Source organism: Lontra canadensis, unplaced genomic scaffold (assembly GCF_010015895.1).
Source record: "Lontra canadensis isolate GAN:19392208 unplaced genomic scaffold, GSC_riverotter_1.0 scaffold25, whole genome shotgun sequence".
Taxonomy (NCBI): Eukaryota; Metazoa; Chordata; class Mammalia; order Carnivora; family Mustelidae; genus Lontra; species Lontra canadensis.
Genome location: NW_022631019.1, coordinates 22,647,839 through 22,660,070, shown reverse-complemented (window position 1 = coordinate 22,660,070; position 12,232 = coordinate 22,647,839). Strand labels below are relative to the sequence as shown.

Here is a 12,232-nt window from a genome sequence, read left to right as displayed (position 1 = left end):
AACTCAGTTTCTCCTGCATATCATTCATTGTCTAGAAAGCAGAAAAATGTGATAAGACATATAGTCAAGAAAAAAAGAAGAAACAGAAAAAGAAAGAAAAAACTCCCACCTAGTTCCAGACCACCCCGATGTTGGAATTAGTAGAGAATGATTTTAAAACACCTATTTTAATTATAGTGAAAGATGTAAAGGAAGATGCAATCGTAATGAATGAAAAGATGTTAGTAGAGAATTAGAAGCTTTGGTATAAAAAGAACAAAATGGAAATTCTGCAATAGAAAAATAAGTCCTCTGAGATAGAATTCACCGTGTGGCCTTAACAGCAACAGATTAGAGGTAACACAAGAAAGAGCTGATACACTTGAGATAAGTAGAAATAAAATAGTGACTTTCTTACAGTTTTGATGGTGACCCAAAATAAAAAGCAAAAGTTTCATTGACTTTGCACGCAAAGGCACATGCATACACGTATAACTGAAACTGTTGTCCATGATTAATTCTAATACCTACTGTTCTGTTTCATTTTTAAAGAAAAAGCTGGTCACAAATCACTAAGTTGATCTCACCACCCACAAATGGGCTGGGAACTGTAGTTTCAGAATGCCTAGAATAAACTTTAAAGACGCAACACTTGATCATGTATTAAGGTGGAAGTCCCATGGTGGTAGCTGGAGTTACCTGCTTGCTTTCTTGGAAGACAGGTCAGTGTTGAGGATTGAGTCCTGTACCCAGAAGAATGAGTGTCCTGTTCTAATCCCGACCAATTTGTAGGGGAAGCAGGCCTGGACTGGATGAAGGTGTGGTCCAGCTAAGCAGTCCTGAAAACTGCTGAATTCTTTGCCTGAGCATTTGGAGATCATGCCAGGCTTTGTGCTCTCTGAACGGGATCAGTAATATCTTAAGTCCCTTTTCTGCTGAGGGAGGAGCTGATGGCTATTAGGAGATAACTTCCAAAGTGCCACACTTCGAGCTCACACTAGAGCAGTACTGTAGTAGCGTAGTGCTGTAGAAGGAAGGTGGGCAAAGAAGTTTCTCTGTGATGCTGTTTCAAAGGAGGGGAGGCTGTTGGCTTAAATAGACTTGATTGATCAGTTCACCAGACTTGACACTGTGTATTGCTCGCTTGCTTGCACTCTCTCTCTCTCTTTTTTTTTTTTTTTAAGATTTTATGTATTTGACAGAGAAAGACAGCGAGAGAACACAAGCAGGGGGAGTGGGAGGGGGAGAAGCAGACTTCACCCTGAACAGGGAGCCTCATGCAGGGCTCGATCCCAGGACCCTGTGATCATGACCTGAGCTGGAGGCAGAGGCTTAATGACTGAGCCACCCAGGTGCCTCAGACACTGTGTCTTAAGAAAGGTTGAAGAAGTGATCAATAGGATGGTAGTTTTTAACATTTTAGCTTGAGAATTTTTTTTCTTTCTGATCTATTTATTTGAGAGACAAAGAGAAAGCTTGCACATATTGGGGATGGGGAGAAGCAGAGGCAGAGGGAGAATCCCAAGCTGAGTCCACATGCCGAGGGCAGGGCCCAATCCCACAACCCTGAGATCACAACCTGATCTGAAACCGAGAGCTGGATGCTCAACCAACTGAGCCACCCAGGCGTCCGGAGAATTTTGTTTTCCAAATAAAAGCTCACTGTGCACAATGAGCTAACACTGAGGGCTCTGTGGAACAGCATCCTCTTACGGTGTAAGAACTTGGAGATTAGGGACTTACTCCGGTGATAGTTACTGGACTATTCAGATATCCAGAGGGCTGGGCTCTGGAAGGAGTTAAGACCAGAGTTCCTGCCCTGAGGTATTCAAGAAGTAGGCATGTGTGTCCTTTTTCAGTCCCTGAGGGCAAAATTAAGTCGAATGGGTGAAATTTTAGGGGAGAGAGTGTTTTGCTTCAGTATGTAAAGAAGAATGTTTCATAGAGCCATTCGCCCATACGGTAGGTTGCCCTAGAAAGTAATTACTTCCAGATTATGAGATACGCTAAATGGCCATATTTAAGGACTGTCACAGAGGAAAGAGCTTCCTGCATTAGCAAGTTATTATTAATAAGTTCTTTTTCTCTGTGAGAGTTCTGTGACCCAGAGTAGCTCTTCCCCAGTCGTGAACTCTCTGAAAGCCTTCAACGTCCAGCTGCACACTGACCCACCAGATGTCCTCTCTGCCGGGTATTGACTCCAGTGATACAAATACAAATAATATGTATTGTTCTTTGACATCACACAACTTCCTTGTACCCACAGAGCCACAGAAGCATAGTAGTATTGGTTTTTAATCACGCCGAGATGGCAAATACCCATTAGCACAGGCGTGTGTAATTTAATCGCCACTTCTGCCCACCCCGCCCCTGCATTTAGTGTAGCCAATTCCTGTTTTCTTTCCCAAGAGGACAGAACTGTGCCGGATTCAGAGATGCTGGCAGACCTGTAGGGTGGCTCTTGTTCTTAGGCTCTGAAGACGCAGCAGGAGGCTGTTGAATGAGCGCTGTGGTTCCTGCTCACACCTTCCTTGACTAAGTGTGCAGGGCCTCCTCTCCGGGTGTCCCGCTCTGTGGTTGGCACTAGAGATAGCGACGTAAGGGAGGCTTGTTCCTGACTTCTGTACACTCAGAAAGGAGAGGATTTGTGGATTTTAGTTGTGTGTTGAAATTATAATCCTTAACAAGTGCAACTTACTAAGCAGACGTGAGCCTCGTATGTGAGTCGCTTCACTTACCTGGGCTGTTCCTCAGCTGTGAGAAGGTTGGGCCTGCTAGTCCCCTGAGACCTGGTCTCAGCCACCATTCACACTGGCAGCCACAGATGACAGAGGGGGAGACTCATAGAACCAGACCTTCCAAAAATGTCAGGCTCTCTTGTGGTGCTGACTGAGAGGACAGAGGTCAGAAAAACACAGCCCAACAAGGTCTTTGTTCTAAGAGTTGTCCCTGGATTTGTCTCCTTACAGCAATGTTGTGGAGAAGTGTGTCACTCATGCCTCCCGTACGGAGCGTGCTGTGCTTATCGATGAGGTATGCACCATGAATGACGGTCCCCACAGTGCCTTATACACCATGATGAAGGACCAGTATGCCAACTACGTGGTCCAGAAGATGATCGATGTGGCCGAGCCAGCCCAGCGGAAGATCGTCATGCATAAGGTGAGCCAGGGTGGACAGATCTCACTCAAAGTCTATAAGGCCTGAGGTTCTTGACATTTCTGAAATGCAAATGAAAGTAGACAGCTTGCTGCTTTTTGTGGAGTTTGTCACTGGACTAGGTCTCATGCTGTGCTCCTGTTTCCTTTTATCTAGAGTGGCCACTCTCTTCATGTTTCAGTAGCTCACTAGTGTGAAAGAGTCTGAAACTCCCATCCTTGTGAGGGATTTCCCTCTGTGGTCCTCAGGGCATGGGCATGGTTTTCTGCTCCTAGGAGACCAGCTTCTCAGTCCAACAAATCAGCCTGCTTGCCTTCCTTTTCTCTCATTCATTCCACCACCTTGCACTGAGAGAGGGTCTGTCCAGTGCCTGGCTTGGTTCCTGCTTTGTGCCGGGCACCGGCACAGACATGACGAAATTGGTCCCTGCCCACAGAGCACTGTGTGGGGAAGAGCCATGGAAAGCGCTGGTGAGCCCGTGAGAGCACGTGCTCGAGGCTTCTCGGGAGGCTCTGCGGGAGGGGAAGTCCAGGCTGAGGGGGAGTGAGGAGGAGAGACAGAGATCCGAGCTGTTAGGTGCTGTGTGTGGGGCTGACGCCAACCGGACACCGAATGCACCTGAAGCCACCCATGGCTTCTGGAACAGTCGCAGGGCCGGTCCAGCCAGCCTCCCTCCCACGCAGCCCCCTGGGCTCGGGAAGCAAAACACACACACGGGCAGGCACGCTGCCGCTCTGTTTGTGCCTGGCAGCGCCGCGAGCCCCAGCTGCTCCCAACCTGAACCCTCAGCGTTTGGGCTCCAGACTCCCTCTGCCCTTCTCAGGGGAGGTGTTGGGCACCGTCTGGCGATGATGAGCCACTTGCCCTCACTGAGAACAAAGTTCAGTAATGAGAATCTTTGTTATGGACTCAAGTTCTGAGCCAGACAAGGCCCCCCACCGCCTCCAGTTCAAAACACAGCACCGCAGTGGTGTTGGCAATGGCCCCTGAAGGTTGGGGGAGTCCAGGGTCCTTCCAGCTGTGAGGCTCGCAGATGCGTGTGTCAAGACGCTGGGGAAGGCAGAGGCCATACTGGAGTCCTATAGAAGTTTTAAGCCTGTCCGTGCATTCAGTCCTGCCTTTGACAAGTGCTCATGTGCAAACTCAAGAGTGAGCCCGCCTCTCAGCAGGGCTCCGGCGTCCCTGAGTATGACAGTACCCCACACGGAGAGCTGCAGTCGTGCTGGGGAGGTGTGGGATAGGGCCGTGCGGGCATGTGTCAGAGAAGGCTCCCGCAGAGAGTGACATTTGAATAAAGCCCTGAACCCTCCCAGGCAAAGGGAACATGGAACATGAAGGCTTAGGAACAGGAGACAAGACCATGTATCTGGAGAGGTCAGGCCCTATCCCTGGGCAGGGGTGGGCCTGCGAGGCCAGGTCACATTTGCGTTTCATGTGATTGTCCTGGCTGATGACTAACCTAGAGAAGGGCAGGCAGCAGGAGAGGAGACAATGAGGAAGCCGGATGGGCGGCTTTAAAGCCAAGAGGTGGGCGGTGGCTCTGGGACTGAAGACAAGTGGACGGAACAGGGCTTAGCAGTTGGCTGATGGAGGGAGTTGAAAGAGGAAGAAGAGTCCCACAGGCCCAAAAACCCGAGTTTTCCAGCTTTCACTGCCTGGCAGTGTCCTTTCCAGCAGGAGGAGACAAGGGGGCAGGTTGATTTCCTTCCATCTCCCACCAAATAAGTAAAAAGCGGAGTTGAACAGCGGTGCACGTGCGTGAGCACGAGGGTCATTAGCGTCTTGTCTGGGAAAGGAGAAGGATCGGAGTTCAGTGGCTGGGTCTAGCAGTCACCAGTCCTGGGGACAGAGAGGTGAAAGAATTGAATGTAAATGTCATTAGTGTTTCTAAAAGGAGGGCCACCGAAAAGCCAGGGGGTCCTGAACTTCACGTTCTGATGCCAGAGACACCGGCGATGTCTAGCGTCCTCACTACCCCCCAAATAGCAGCATAGCATTATCACACATTCTTTTTACAGAGCTGTGAGGCGAGTGCTGTGGGCCACACAGCTCGGAATTGGACCCAGGGCTGTTAATGGTTCCCCACGCGGGCTTGTAGGTGACAACGTGGTAGCTGCTGTGGGCCTGTGTCCTGTGGCGCAGCAGTGGTTTCTAGAGCTACTTGGGACTTCCTTGCTTTGAGGACCGGACCGACTAGACAGAAATCGTGGCCTGTGTGGAGCTCTCTGCATGGCAAGCGTCCATGTGCCCTGGTGTAGGTGGCCAGTGTGTTTGAGTGTGCAAGTGCGCGTCCGGGTGGGGAGCAGGCTGGTACGCACTGTCCTCCGCTGTTGGTGGAACCGTGGGGCGGTGAGCCTCCCGGCAGAGAAAGGGGGCTCCAGCGAGAAGCCCCTCTCGTGTCTAGGGTGCTCCATGGGGACCCACCCAAGGGCCGGAGAACAGAACGTGAGCTGAACCCGGGTACCGGCCGCTATACGGTGACGGTGTGGGCGCCTGTGAGGACGCACGTGCTCCACGGACCGACGTGGAAGTGGTCTGTGGCCGGCCGCCTCTGGAGCCCTGGTGTCCGCGCACAGAGTAGGGAGGAGCCCTCACACACTCCGCTCGCTCCCCGTGGCTGTCGAGTGGCGGGGCTTTGACTGAACTGGTGGGGGAAGGTGTCGCCTGGCGGGCTCACAGGCTGGTGTGCACGCTTCAGTGCCTGGCATTTCGCGGCCGGCTTGCGGGCCAGAGTAACACTGTGCTTTCTCCCCAGATCCGGCCCCACATCGCCACTCTGCGCAAGTACACCTACGGCAAGCACATCCTGGCCAAGCTGGAGAAGTACTACATGAAGAATGGCGTTGACTTGGGGCCCATCTGCGGCCCCCCTAATGGTATCATCTGAGGCAGTCGCCCTGTCCCTCATTCCCACTGACCTCACTGGCCCACTGGCGAATCCAACCAGCAACCAGAACTGTTCACGCAGAGAAGCTGAAATGGGTAAATGGTTGCTCCAGGATTACCCGCTCCTCCAAAAAATGGAATCAAATCCACAAGTGGAAAAGCCTTTGTAAATTTGTTTAATTTTATTACGCATAACATGTACTAATTATTTTTTTTAATTGACTAATTGCCCTGTTGTTTTACTGGTGTATAGGGTACTTGTACATAGGTGACCAATGTACATGGGAGGCCACACATTTTGTTCATGTTGTATCTATATTACGCGTGTGGAAACTTTCAGGGTGGTTGGTTTAACAAAAAAAGTTAAAAAAAAAAAAAGAAAAAAAGGTTTTTAACCCATTTTGCCTTGCCGGCAAGTTTTGCAAATAGCTCTTCCCCCACCTCCTCATTTTAGTAAAAAACAAAAACCAACAAAAAAACCTGAGAAATTTGAATTTTGTTAAATGACCCCAAAATGGCATTTAACACTGTTTATAAAGCATATATATATATACATATATATATATATATAAAATGAAAATTGTTTTAGAGTTGCTAAAGCTTCAGTTTATGACATTAAGTTTATGAAGCTTTGAAAAATCGCCTTTTTTGGAGACTATTATGCTGAAGGAGATGTGTAGTCTGTTCTGTGAGGAGGAGATGTGAGCTCCGAGGATGTCTTTCAAGGCCGGGCGGGTGTATTTGTTTACTGCCTACTGGATTTTTTTCTGTTAACATTGAAAGGCAAAATCTGATTATTTAGCATGAGAAAAAAAAATCCAACTCTGCTTTTGGTCTTGCTTCTATAAATATATAGTGTATACTTGGTGTAGACTTTGCATATATACAAATTTGTAGTATTTTCTTGTTTTGATGTCTAATCTGTATCTATAATGTACCCTAGTAGTCGAACATACTTTGGATTGTACAATTGTACATTTGTATACCTGTAATGTAAATGTGGAGAAGTTTGAATCAACATAAACCCGTTTTTTGGTAAGAAAAGAGAATTAGCCAGCCCTGTGCATTCAGTGTATATTCACACCTTTTATGGTCGTAGCATATAGTGTTGTATATTGTAAATTGTAATTTCAACCAGAAGTAAATTTTTTTTCTTTTGAAGGAATAAATGTTCTTTATACAGCCTAGTTAAATGTTTAAAAAGGAAAAAATAGCTTGGTTTTATTTGTCACCTAGTCCCACAGTAGCAAGATCCTTTCTAAATGTTATTCAAGATGATTCAGTTCACACTAGTGTTTTTTTTTTTTTAATCCTAAAAAAGTAATGTTTTGCTTATTTTGTGACAGTCATAAGAACGTGCAAAGTTCAGCCCTGCCCTAGCTTTCCTTACAATCAGAGCCCCTCTCACCTTGTAAAGTGTGAATTGCCCTTCCTTTTTGTACAGAAGATGAACTGTATTTTGCATTTTGTCTACTTGTAAGTGAATGTAACATACTGTCAATTTTCCTTGTTTGAATATAGAATTGTAACACTACACGGTGTACATTTCCAGAGCCTTGTGTATATTTCCAATGAACTTTTTTGCAAGCACACTTGTAACCATATGTGTATAATTAACAAACCTGTGTATGCTTATGCCTGGGCAACTATTTTTTGTAACTCTTGTGTAGATTGTCTCTAAACAATGTGTGATCTTTATTTTGAAAAATACAGAACTTTGGAATCTGAATTTGTGCTTCTATGTTAACTCCTCCTCTCCCCCTTAACATTAGTGTCCCAGGACAGCCCTTTCCTTCTTTGTGCCTTTCTCCTGCTTGTTTGGTTTCTGTTGGCGGGAGGGCAGGGTGGGATTGGAATATGGCTGGGTTGGTGGAACGATAGCTCTGGAATCCAGTCTGACCCAAAGATGTTGGCTTTAGCCTGCTTAGTGCTTTCAAAAGCAAGACTGTTAGTCCAGATTTCCAACTTCTATTGAAAAACCAGAGCGTCTGCCTCCCTGGGCCCAGGGTGTGCCCATCAGTTGCGGGGAGCGTCCTCCAAAAGCCAGTGCCCTGCGGCGGGACCCAGTTGGAAGCTCTTCATTTGCTCTTTGCGGCCTTTGCTACCTTGTGAGCCTGGGGTCTGGGTTCAAATCCAGTCAATTACAGATGTCTCCCAGCTCCCGCGTGCGCTGGAGCATCTCGTCTTTGGAGGTGGGCGGCCACTAAGGCATCCCCGACTGCTGTCCGGTCTGTCTCAGTCTCCCCTCCCGAGACCCCCTTCCCTTTCCTCAGTTTGGGCTGCTGCTGCCCTCATCCTGCCCCACCATGTTCACACGTGGAGCCTGGCCCCGGCTGGCCCAGGAGCCTAGCTTGCTCATCTTGCTCATCACCCTCAGATTGGGGGCCCCTTCCGGTGTTTTAATACGGGAGGCTCTAGCTCATGGAGGCGGGCCTGCCACCTATGTCTGGGGACGCTCACGCTTTCGCCACCTTTGCCCCACGGACACTGGTTGGTGTTGGCAGCTCCAGGGTGGGTTCAGCCAGGGAGGCCAGGTGGGAGCCCGCATGACCTCATGTCTGCAATCAGAGCCCCAGGGCCAGTCACAGGAGCCTTGTCCTGTCCCCTCCCGCAGGTAAGGGACTGTCACTAGCGGACCCTGGTCCTGGGAATGAAGGGAGGGAAAGGAAGTGGAGCTAAGGCAGGTTTCGAGTCCAGGACCTAACTGTGCCGCAGTGGCTGAAATCCAGCCCCTCCCGAGGTTCCTCTCTCTGGTAGTCCTCATGGGCCCACCAGAGACTGCATGCTAGAGGCCATCACCCTCTGTCACCGCCTGGTGACTCCCGAGTGTCATGGCTCTGGAATCGGACCAGGTTCAAAGGCGGGTCCCTCCACTCACTGTGCCTGAGGGTGTTACTTCATCTGAAACCAAGTTCCTCCCTGGAAACTGAAGGCGCGAACACATACAGGGGCAGCCGTCTTCATTTCTGGCCTTGGGAAGTCGTGGCTGTGGAGCGCTTCTGGGTGCGGGACCCTCGCCGGGGCGGTGCACAGAGCAGCCAGAGCTGGAGGCCGGGAGTTCTCTCTCCCGGGTGCCCACCCACCCTCTTCGTGGCCTTAGGCCGGCAGCGTGACCCGTTGCAGCCCCCCCTTTCCCTCTTCCATGAGATCGGAGGCCCCGCTGGAGCTGCGTGAGCTGGCACTCTTGGTGGACGCGTGTCCAGGGCACGGACCCGGCATCTGCTCACGGGTCAGGTTTCTTCCTTCCCACCCGGGCTCTTCATGGTCACGCTCCGCGCTTCCTTCTCTCGCCCTTTTCCTCGTGGCATTTTATGAAATGTTTCGTTTTGGTATTTCTTAATGGTAGCAAGCAAGGCAACGAGGTGGGTGATGTGATGACCCTCCCTTGTTCAAGCCTGTGTCTTGAAGACCTGGGGACGTGTTTCAATCCGACAAACATGGGGCTCAGTCCCTCTGATCCCGTGTCATCTCTTGAGGCCAAGTTTCCTTCTGTGCAAAGCGAGGGAAGTCACAGAAGCTACGTATCCAAGTCGGCTGTGCGGAGTATGTGAGCTCACGTAGTTGAGCGTCGTGAATGGTGGTGATGGGCCACGTTCTACCTTTGGCTTCACTCATCCGGCATCTGCATGTGGGCTTTGGTGAAGCCGACAACCTTGGCCATCACGTACAAAGTCACTTGCTGTGAACCAGCTGTCAGGTCCTCACCCCAGTCCTGGGATCCGAGGCAAGTCTTTTGGGGGCCCGAGCCTAGTTTCCTCGGTGCATCATGAGGCAAACCCCTCCCTATGCAGGAGGGAGTTTCTGTTCTGTTCTCTTTTTTTAGAATTTAAAAACTAACACTTAAAGAGAAACTAACATTTACTAATTCTTCCAACCAGCAAATGTTTTGTAGATATATACTGCCTAAGTCAAAGACTCAGGGAAGGAAAATGTCATTTCTCCAGAACAGTGACTGAAATATTTTTAATTTTTATTAATCAGTAATTATTTCTAAGGTGCACAAAGGCACAGAAAATAATATACCACATAATATGTACTCATCTCATAGTCTGTACCCACCCTGAACAAATGCTCGTATTTTCCACCTCCTTGTTGGGTAACTTCTGTTCTGCCTGCAAGGCCCTCACCACCCTTTCCCACCCAGGTGGGCTTATCCAGGGCCCACGTTACTTCCTTCCAGGGCCATGGAAGGACTTCATGGAGTCCTCCCTGACTGACTCAGCCGTCTGTGCCCTTTACGTGCTCCTAAACTCCTGCAAAATGGACAGACTGCGTGCCACTGGCAAATGCCACAGTTGGTATTCATCTGTAAAATGGGCGTAAGGGTACTTGTAAGGTAGTTGTGAGGACCAAATGCATTAAAACGTGTAAAGCATCTACAGCTAGTACTGTGTAAGTACTAGCTATAAAAATCAGTAGTATCATTTTAGTGTCTTATATTCTTAAAAAAAATTTTTTTTATTATTAACATGTATTATTTGTTTCAGGGGTACAGATCTGTGATTCATCAGTCTTACACAATTCACAGCACTCACCATAGCTCATACCCATCCCCAATGTCCATCACTCAGCCACCCCATCCTTCCTACCCCCTCCCCTCCAGCAACCCTCAGTTTGTTTCCTGAGATTAAGAGTCACTTATGGTTTATCTCCCTTCCTGGTTTCACCTTGTTTCATTTTTTCCTCCCTTCCCCTATAATCCTCTGCCTTGATTCTCAGATTCCACATATCCGTGAGATCATATAATTGTCTTTCTCCGATTGACTTATTTCACTCAGCATAATACCCTCTAGTTCCATCCATGTTGTTGCAAATGGCAAGACTTCATCTTTTTGATGGCTAATAATATTCCATTGTATGTAAACACCACATCTTCTTTATCCTTTCATCTGTCGGTGGAGATCGGGTTCTTTTCATAGTTTGGCTATTGTGGACTTTGCTGCTATAAATATCCGGGAGCAGGTGCCCCTTCGGATCACTACATTTGTATCTTTAGGGTAAATACCCAGTAGTGCGATTGCTGGGTCGTAGGGTAGCTCTATTTTCAACTTTTGGAGGAATCGCCATACTGTTTTCCAGAGTGGCTGCACTAGCTTGCATTCCCACCAACAGTGTAGGAGGGTTCCCCTTTCTCCACATCCTCACCAACATCTGTTGTTTCCTGACTGGTTGATTTTAGCCATTCTGACTGGTGTGAGGTAGTATCTCATTGTGGTTTTGGTTTGTATTTCCCTGATGCCGAGTAATATGGAACACTTTTTCAAGTGTCTCTTGGCCACTGGATGTCTTCTTTGCAGAAATATCTGTCCATGTCTTCTGCCCATTTCTTGATTGGATTATTTGTTCTTTAGGTGTTGAGTTGGATAAGTTGGATAAGTTGAGTTGGATAAGATAGATTTTGGATACTAGCCCTTTATCTGATATGTTGTTTGCAAAGATCTCCCATTCTGTTGGTTGTCTTTTGGTTTTGTTGACTGTTTCCTTTGCTGTGCAAAAGCTTTTCTTTTTTTTTTTTTTTTTAGTTAATATTTTTGAGAACTAGAATTTCTTTTTTTTTTTAATTAAGGGTTTTATTTATTTCTTTGACAGAGACATGGGGAAAGAGGGAACACAAGCACGGGGAGTGAGAGAGAGAGAAGCAAACTCCCTGCTGAGCAGGGAGCCTGACGGAGGGTTCAATACAAGAACCCTGGGATCACGAGCTGAGCCAAAGACAGATGCTTAACGACTGAGCCACCCAGGTGCCCCTGTGCAAAAGCTTTTTATCTTGATGAAGTCCCAATAGTTCATTTTCACCCTTGCTTCTCTTGCCTTTGGTGATGTGTCTAGGAAGAAGTTGTTGTGGCTGAGGTCAAAGAGGTTGCTGCCTGTGTTCTCCTCAAGGATTTTGATGGATTCCTATCTCACATTTAGGTCTTTCATCCATTTTGAGTCCTTTTTTTGTGCATGGTGTAAGGAAGTGGTCCAGTTCCATGCTTCTGTGTGTGGCTGTCCAATTTTCCCAACACTATTTGTTGAAGAGACTGTCTTTTTTCCACTGGACATTCTTTCCTGCGCTGTCGAAGATTAGCTGGCCATAGAGTTGAGGTTCCATTTCTGGGCTCTGTATTCTGTTCCATTGATCTACGTGTCTGTTTTTGTGCCAGTACCACACCGTCTTGATGATGACAGCTTTGTAATAGAGCCTGAAGTCTGTACTAGTGATGCC

The 12,232-nt window shown here is 48.0% G+C and overlaps 1 protein-coding gene and 1 non-coding gene across 18 annotated transcripts in view; both read left to right on the top strand.

The window, feature by feature from the left end:
• Positions 1–7,753, top strand: part of PUM1 (pumilio RNA binding family member 1) — a 138,382-nt gene extending 130,629 nt beyond the window's left edge. For all 17 annotated transcript variants that reach the window (XM_032864006.1, XM_032864005.1, XM_032864002.1 and 14 more), the window contains 2 exons: positions 2,949–3,141; positions 5,894–7,753. In XM_032864006.1, coding sequence (XP_032719897.1) covers positions 2,949–3,141; positions 5,894–6,025 — 325 coding nt within the window. In that variant the 3' untranslated portion in view covers positions 6,026–7,753. The remainder of the gene's footprint in view (positions 1–2,948; positions 3,142–5,893) is intronic.
• On the top strand, positions 3,980–4,064 carry LOC116871420. The gene has a single exon (XR_004383391.1). It is a non-coding gene; the product is annotated as a small nucleolar RNA SNORD103/SNORD85 (small nucleolar RNA).
• Positions 7,754–12,232: the final 4,479 nt, after the last annotated feature.